At 34.6% G+C, this 9221-nt stretch overlaps 1 protein-coding gene across 4 annotated transcripts in view; it reads right to left on the bottom strand.

Moving 5' to 3' along the window:
* LOC112624279 (UDP-glucuronosyltransferase 2B9-like) overlaps window positions 1-8955 on the bottom strand; it is a 15284-nt gene extending 6329 nt beyond the window's left edge. Inside the window, exons 1-4 of one of the 4 annotated variants that reach the window (XM_025384791.1) lie at window positions 8617-8955; window positions 8214-8265; window positions 6774-6922; window positions 1461-1592 (exon numbers count right to left, since the gene is read on the bottom strand). In XM_025384791.1, coding sequence (XP_025240576.1) covers window positions 1461-1592; window positions 6774-6922; window positions 8214-8265; window positions 8617-8934 — 651 coding nt within the window. In that variant the 5' untranslated portion in view covers window positions 8935-8955. Of the gene's footprint in view, window positions 1-1460; window positions 1593-6773; window positions 6923-8213 lie in introns of all 4 variants that reach the window. The other 3 variants (XM_025384789.1, XM_025384790.1, XM_025384792.1) reach the window with 3 other exon arrangements.
* Window positions 8956-9221: the final 266 nt, after the last annotated feature.

The following is a 9221-nucleotide window of genomic DNA, read 5'->3' as shown; positions in this document are numbered from 1 at the left end:
AAAAAAAAAAAAAAAAAAAAAAAAAAAAAAAAAGCTTAACATCACACATCATTAGAGAAATGAGAATTAAAACCATGATGAGACAGCATCTCACACCAGTCAGAATATGATGACGTGGGTGAGGTTGTACAGAAAAGGCTTGCTTTCTTTCTCTGAATAGTACCATGAACATTACTCAGGTACACCTCTTACAGTGATTCTCCTGCCCCAGCCCCCCAAGTAGCTGTGATCACAGGTGCATGCCAACATGCCTGGGTAATTTTTTGTATCTTTAGAAGAGATGGGGTTACACCATGTTGGCCAAGTTGGTCTCAAACTCCTGACCTCGTGATCCGCCCGCCTTGGTCTCCCAAAGTGCTGGGATTACTGGCGTGAGCTACCGTGTCTGGCCTATAGTTTACACTTTTAATCACAGGATTGGAATTCATTTTCCTTACTCCCCTGCTCCCCACATGTGGCAGTTATTATTCCTAAATTAATGACATTCAATCGTGTTATACTACCACAGATCTTTAAATAAAGTATATACCGCATAATTACTAACAGAGCCAATCTTCTCCTTTGTTGTCAGGTATTTTATATAAGCATCTGACTTAAAGTGCAAATAGAAATATTACATTCCATAATAGTAAACATTCACCAAGAGCTTCCAGAGTACAATAAGTAATAGAGATGGCCCAAGAATCAGTCAAGTGTTCTTCACTCATTGGATACTACTGAGATTAGGAAAACTGTTCTGAAAAAAATGATCATGAGTCTTACTTGTATTTTTACAAGGATGCAGTTCTGGATACACATTTTTTATGAAAACACCTGAAAGTCATTCTAAAGACTACATTAAGTACCATTTTCACTTACCTGAAATATATTGAGTTAAATTCAGCAGTATGTATGACTGTTAATATCAGAAATTAAAAACAACTCTGGGTCTCAAGTTGCCTTTGGTGGATACTTATGGAACAGTGAGTTTCCACTGATGCTAATAGAAACCACTCATGCATACCAAGGGTAGAAACTCCCTCAGGGCCACATGCAACCTCTATGTCTGAGGCACAACTATGACTTCTGTCAGTGGATGTTATATAAGCATATTTAAGGCTATATTCGGCTATAAAGAGTTCAATCTACTCTTTAATACTCATTCTGTGTAGATCACATACACAATTCAAAATTTTATGGGACAGGAGGTGAAGTCTCCAAACGCTTTTTAAATACCTTTCTCCATACAATTAATTGTCCTCATATTTTACGTAGGGGAATGTTCATACTTAAAAACATTTTCTTTTTAAATGTAACCACAATTTTCAAACTTATCACTGTTTGTCCAGGAATATCCTTGTTCTAATTTTTCAACTTTTGGCCAACTTCACAGTTGTCAGAAGTTTCTATAATTGGATTACTTACAATCTTTAGCAGGCTCTTTCAGTAGTTTTCCACACCAGTAAGACACTTCATCCTACCTTTTGTGGGATCTGGGCAAGGGCTGATGCAATTATGTTGGCCCTTTCTTCTTTCATGTTAGTGACCATTGACCCCAGAGAAAACACCACAACACCATTTTCTCCAGAGCTCTGTACAAACTCTTCCATTTCCTGTGAGAAAAGAATTTGTTTCATCACAAATGAGTAACAGCACAGCAGGCACTACTGAAAGAATTGGGACAAATTACTAAAGAGAGAAAATCAGGTATTTTGAGTAATCATTGGAATAAATAATATTTTCTAACTGACTCAATCACTCAGGTTTTTTTGCAATTAGATACATAATGTGAGATAGGTGGACGCTGCTAAGGATATTTGTGTAACTATGTGTGTATGTGTATGTATTTGTGTGCATGTGTGTAAGGGAGAAAAGAAATGGAGCTATTACATTGTAGTCAGGGAGATAATGTCAAAAATATTACACACAGACTCTTCTCTTATAATACTAAAATTACTAATATAGGTTCTTGGAAAGTGGCACCACTCAGCTTTAATTCTATATTGTTGTTCTACTAAATCACTTGTGTTGATTTCAGGCAGGTTTTCTGTAGGATTCTTTTAGTTGGAAGCCATTAGTGTTTACTTCTCTCACTATGAGCTCTGAGGATAAGCTGCTCACAGTTGGGATAATTTTATATCTACATTTATGTTTCTCTACAGCGCTTTTTACTTCACTTAAAGTTTGTCAGAGTTTTCTGGTAGTTTTTGAAAAACTAAACAAAAATAAAAGCTGATGGTTAAGAACCACTGACATTCTGGAGTTTGGTATTGTAATTGGAATTTCTGTGAATTAGTCCAGGAGTCTTATTTATAATACAGAATTGTACAGTATACAGTTACATAGTTGAATGATCATATTTTCAGGTTATTGTTTAGGTGGAGCACCTATTGACCTGAAATCACACTGTTAAACTGATGTGCTATTTATAACTGCATGTGAGGAACTCCCATCATCACTTTGTTGTGTCTCAGAGGAAGCACTTGCACCCGAATAGAAGAGGCCACCAGGCCTTTCTGCAGGGGAGATCTTGTCTTTCTTTTGAGTAGCTCACTCACACCACATTACACTCCTCATGAAGATGTGCTCGGCTGCAATTGATTGAGAATTATTTTGACTTGCATTCTCCAATGTAAGCCAATATTTAAACTTAAATACTTTCGGATTTAATCATTGTGGTAAAACTTTTCCTTATGGTTCTTAACACAACAAAGAAAAAATGTCCAAATGTTAACTGAGCAGACCACATATTACAGAGCGTTTTTAAAATATGATTTTTAGTCTTGACGTAAGAGTCGTTGTAGTGCTATTCCAGGTAATACTTGGGGCATGTAGGTATTGTGCGTGACTGTAGTTGACTGTTCACCATATTTCCTGTAACTGATGCTCAGTGTTTCACCTCACTAGTTCGATGCTGAGAGCCCTGTTTACCCATGCAGTGTTGAAGGAATCTAACCTCTGTTTACAGATTCATCACTGATATGGACCGGTTGTTTCTTCTTCTGTAATAACATCATAAAAATAATATAAGATTAATGTAAGAAATTTTATAAAAGCTTGGAAAATTTTTTTAAATAAAATTTTTCTAAAATTTTTATGTTGTGATATTATTTATGTAAAATATATTTTTTCATCGTGGCTTTTGTCCTATTTATATAGCTAAATGTATGCATGTGACGCTTATTTAGAAAATGTTAATCTTATTGTGTATGCATTTTCTTCCTGCAAAAACTTGTCATCTTGTTACATTTATCATTTTCTAACTCCCTTTGTTTGTATTACAGCTGACAGTGTAATTGAATATTTCATTGATAAAATTATTGTAATGCTATTGTATGCACATAGAATAAGTTTTTAATTATTCCTTCATTTAAGATGTTGGACTACTTCCAATGTTAATTTCATGCATATTTTCCATAATGTCAAATAGGTGTACCTTGATTAATATTTTTCTCTCTATGATTTCACATGAATATAGTATAAAACTTACAGCAATATTTATTTTTAAACACCTGATACATTTTGTCATATCTTATTCTCTTGTATAGAAATTATCTGAGAATCTAATATTTAACTGAAATGAAAGCAACCTGGGTTAGCAATTATTTTACATAATAAACAAAGAACTGGTTTCACAGCCACTGACTTGCATTCAAATCTTTCTGTAAGTTAGTAACACCAGCTAATAGTAGTAATTATCAATATTGTACTACTAGTCATCCTTTTTCTTGTCCTTCTACAAGTCCTACTCTCTTCCCCTTCCTACTGACACTATCGGTTTCCCTTAGTGTGAGTGGGAAAATCTTTCAAGAGTAGGGCAGGGTGGCATAGATTTTTCATTAGTCTTACCTCAGCTTTTGTCTCTTGAGAAAGTTATCATATAAAGCCCATGCAATTTGCATTCAATATAGATATTGAGTTTTAACAATGGAATAAAATCTCAGTTTTATGTGGACAAAAATTATCTTTTAAGATATTACTTAATAATGTAATAAAGAATGCTTGCTTTGTACACGTTTTAAAAGTGTGATATGAATTTAAAATATATGAGTTTATTGTGTTCTTTCATAAAGAATATAATCTTATATGCCGACAGAATTTTTTTGGTATTGAAACTAAGAACACTATTCAGATACAAGTGGTATAAATTATTTGGTCTTTATTATACATGCATTGTCATTATCTCTATGTTTCTCTGCCAGGCAGCTATGATGTTAAGGCAAGCTGACACAGGGAGCTTTAATGAGTCGCTTGTCATACGGCAAAAATCATCTGCTTTCATAGGGTATGTTTATGCTGTAATATGTAAACCCCTGGGGACTCAATGAAGAATGATTTAAATGCTTTAGTAAGATTAAGTGAAACTGAGTTTTTCTGCAAATATTATAGGAACACATTTATTTTGTTGAAGAAGTGTTTTAAGCTGTGATACTGGTGAAGATCCTCATTACCTATGGGAGAATTTTAGAATTTCAACTAGCTCATTGCTGTGGGAAGTCAGGGACCCCAGACGGAGGGACTGACTGAAGTTGTGGCAGAAGAACACAAATTGGGAAGATTTCACGGACATTTTTTAGTTCCCCAAATTAATACTTTTATAATTTCTTACACCTGCCTTTACTGTAATCTCTGAACATAAACTGTGAAGATTTCATGGACACTTATCACTTCTCCAATGAATATCCTTGTGATTTTCTATGCCTGTCTTTACTTTAATTTCTTAGTCCTATCATCTTCTTTGTAAGCTGAAGAGGATGAATGTCGCCTCAGGACCCTGTGATTGTGTCAATTGCACAAATTGTTTGTAGAGCCTGTGTGTTTGAACAGTATGAAATCTGGGCATCTTAAAAAAAAGAACAGGATAACAGCGATGTTCAGGGAACAAGAGAGGTAACTTTGAACTGGCCACCAGTGAGCCGGACGGAATAAAGCTATATTTCTCCTCTTTCATAAGCAAATAGGAGAATTATCGCTGAATTCTTTTTCTGAGCAAGGAACATCCCTGAGAAAAGAATGCGCCCTGAAGGTAGGCCTATAGACAGCCCCTTTTTAAGGCATTCCGTCTTTTATGGTGGAAGCCTAAGGGATGAAATAAGCCCCGGTCTCCTATAGTGCTCCCAGGCTTATTAGGTGGAGAAAAATTCTCACCTAATAAACTGTGGTCAGACAGATTATCTGCTCTCAAACCCTGTTTTCTGATAAGATGTTATCAATGATAATGGGTGCCCGAAACTTCATTAGCAATTTTAATTTCACCTCATTCATGGTCCTGTGATCTAGCCCTGCCTCCATTTGCTTTGTGATATTTTATTACCTTGTGAAGTATGTGATCTCTGTGACCCACATCCTATTCATGCACTCCCTCCCCTTTTGAAAATTACTAATAAAAACTTGCTGGTTTTACGGCTGGGGAACATCACGGATCCTGATGGCATGAAATGTCTCCCCCGGAAACCCAGCTTTAAATTTCTCTCTCTTGTACTCTTTCTCTTTATTTCTCAACCCAGCCGAGACACTTAGGAAATAGAAAAGAACCCACGTTAAACATCAGGAATCGGTTCTCCCGATAGCTCATCTTACTGTCAAAACTGGTAAGTCTACTTTTAGTCAAGTCCACATGGTGTCTGTCAACTATGACTTTGCAAGATAATATAATTCCGATGTACTGAAAAATCTGGCACTATTAAATGAAGAATAATATCTCAAGTGACCTGCACATGCTAAGTAATTAGTAGTATTAGTAATAATGGCAAAATAATAATAATTGCAAAATAAACAATATCTCTGAATAACTGACTACAAGCCAGAGACACTTCAAGTGTTTTTCTGTGTTAATATTTTTTCACACAACACAATATAAAGTTGTCACTATTTTTGTAAATGTAGGTATCATTATTCCTATCAACATACTCGTCCACTTTTCCATCATCTGTTACCTGAATCCATGCAAAATTTCCTGAATGGCTGGCTCTTTATTCTGACCCTCCTGCAATTTAATCATTGAATATCTTGAAAGCTCTTCTTAAAGAAGAGAATCTTTTCATGTATCTTTCTTTCTTAACTCTTTTTCATAGTTTTTAAAAGTGTTAAAATAAGTATTTCAACTCCTAATATGTATCTGGCTCTAATTTGCCTCTCAGCATCATCTGATTCTTAGTCTCTCCCTGCAAATAAAACCTGAGGACTTGAGAACTATCCTGATGACTTTACCTGCTTTCCTTCCTTTGTCAATCTCTCCCCATCATTCTTTTACTTATTCCTACACATTGTTCAGCTCTCATCGTAGTAATCAGTGACTCTAGGATACTTTCTATTATCTCCACTGATGCTTTCTTGACATTGGGTTTTTCCTTGAGATAATAGTTTTTATGTAATTTTTATTACTTGCACATATTCTATCTTTTCAAGTAGAATGTAAGGTATGTGGGGACAGAAACTGTGTCCATTATTTTCACTGAAAATTGTGCACTTACCTGTGTTTTGTGCTAATCCCTTTGTAAATATTATTTGAATGCATGATCAATACCTTCTTAGGTGTTAAATAAGGGAGACTTTAATTTAACCAACTCTATTTTTGAAGTCTCCTTAGTATTCCCCTCTATTAGTAGTACTCATAAAACTCACATACGTGTGATGGTATCACTATGTGCATGAGCTCTAATTGGTATCTGCTTTACCCCACCCACTTCCCATCTTTCTTTAAGTGTAAGTCAAACACTCTGAATGAAGACTGTAGAATCATTTCTACTGAAAATTCAAAGCCAACAAAATAAAACCAATGACAGTATGTTTACCTTAGGTAGGGGTTTGGCAGGTTTGCAGTGGAGTCCTCCAACAAAATCAACATTTGGTAAGAGTGGATGTGGAAACTGAAAATTCCAGGAGTTTCGAATAAGCCATATGTCAGCTTTCCCCATTGTCTCAAATAATGTAGTGGGTCTTCCTGACAAGAAAAAGAAAAGAAAAGGTGGATGATACAAGATAATTACATTAGGTTATTTTCTGAAAGGGGTTAGAAAAATGAAGGCAAAAATATAGGCAAAAGCGTCTGTGCTTTGAAAACTATATGCATATGTTCATTCATAGATATAATTTAATTTTATGTATTTTTTATTTTGCCCATGAATATTTATAAGAAAGGCAAAGTAGTAGGAGAATTGTGAGGTTAAGCTACATCTCTAATATCACATCAGTATACTCACAATCATAAATAATTATTACAATAAGCCACAGATAATTACACATCAATTTCTTTTCTTTTTAAAGCTTCAATAGTAGTATATGGACATTTAAACAACTCTTTGAGCTCCATATTCAATTAATTCTGCTGTACCCATAAAAATAATTTTCTAAGAAATAGTCTAGTTTATAACACTCATTAAGCTAATTCTTTTATCTTTGGTTCTTCAAGTGAACTGTGGACTATGTGGAGAGTATGGATGAAAACTTTGTACTCTTTTAGATGCAAGCTAAGATCCTAATAATCTTATTTTTAAGTAAATATGTTTGTAAATTATATCTAGAAATTTTTGAGAAATTATTGAAATAAAGATTTGTACTCAACCTTAATCTGTCTTATATCTTTTAATAAAGAGACATAGTTTGAAAAACAACTATGTAGACATAACAACCTTCACATTCCAATAAGATGATTGGACTTTAAATGAATGGTTTCCAATTCTTTAATGAAAGAGTATAGAAACATTAGACATTTCAAATTATCTTTAATGATTTTTGCATCAGAGATATAGACATTCTCTCTCTCTACTGTGAAAGAAAACTTCTGGTAACATGGGAAGATCTTTTGATTTCTAAATAAGAAAACTAGGCTTCACAGAAAAAAATAATTTTGGCAGTTATATAGATAGTTGTAGAAAAATGTGTAACTACTCATTCAAAATCTATGCATTGAGTAAGATGTTATTTGATGGGTTTTACTGTTTTTAACATGTAAAACTCTGTATAGTAAAACAGATGTGTAATTACTTAAAGTCTTAGAGGCACTGATACGTAGGTTTATGATTTCCTGGGGTTTTCTGTGTGAATCATGGCCACAGGGTTTTATCTGACTCTGTAATTTAAGCTTTTCTATAATATTTCTGAGATTGATAGATCATCTTGTATTTTCATTTTATAAATTCACTTACCAAAACCCCACTACCCTGACTTTAGAGCTTTATGTAAGCTCTGCTTCAAAGACATAAATAAGTTACAGATTGAAAAAAAATACTTACCTAGAACTTCACTATAAAACCGATCCCACTTCTTCATGTCATGCATTTGGAAATAAAAGTCAAAATAAAGCACATAGATCATATTTTTTACCCTCTCCATGAAAGTCATTTGATCACTTAATTCTGACATAACAACAGGTACGTAGGAGGGAGGGAAAAGAAATCCTCCACAATGCTTTTCAAAAACATAACCAGGAGTGAAGCGGAGACTGTACACAAGGGGTATGTTAAATAGCTCAGCCAGCAGCTCACTACAAGGAAAAATAGCATCTGCAAAAACGACGTCAAATCTTGACTCTTGTAGTTTCTTCATTAATTTCTTATTTGAAACCACATCTTTACAGAAATTTCTAATTATGTCACCAAACCTCCATGTGATTTCTTGCATTTGTGAAAAATATAACCAAAATGTATCTTTTGGAAGTTCTGACCATCTCTTAACCTCTTGCATGGCGATATTCTCAAACTCAGTTTTAGTTAAAGATGTAGGAAAAACTTCAATTTTAAGAGCGGATGAGTTGTTGGGATCAAAAAGAATGGAAGCTGAAGATGCCAGGACAGTCACCTCATGACCTCTCTGGACAAGCTCTTCCAGGATTGTCTTCATATTCATCCAAAGGCTATATTCTGCCGCCCACACCAGCACCTTTCCACAACTCCCAGAGCTAAAGTAAAAGCTCAGTTGTATTAGCAGAATTACTGAAGTCCATTTCACAGACATCCTTGTGCAATGCAATGCTTGTTTTCCAGTTGCTATTCCTTTCTGTCATTTCTCATGGTTATATCCAAAGATAAATTAGCCAAGAAGTTAAAATGTAACCATTATACTTCAAAGTACATACAATATCATTAAATCAACATTTTAAGCATGTGGATGGCAAGGAGACAAATGAAGGTAAATGACCTGTTTACACAGATGTGATTAATTTCCCGTTTATGTTTATGAGTGCTACCCTTCAGCTAATATCAAGGATCTTGTATGGGCATGCCATCCGTCTTATGCAAGAT

This window comes from Theropithecus gelada, chromosome 5, assembly GCF_003255815.1.
Source record: "Theropithecus gelada isolate Dixy chromosome 5, Tgel_1.0, whole genome shotgun sequence".
In the NCBI taxonomy this organism is placed as follows: Eukaryota; Metazoa; Chordata; class Mammalia; order Primates; family Cercopithecidae; genus Theropithecus; species Theropithecus gelada.
This window is presented reverse-complemented; position numbering and strand designations above follow the sequence as displayed.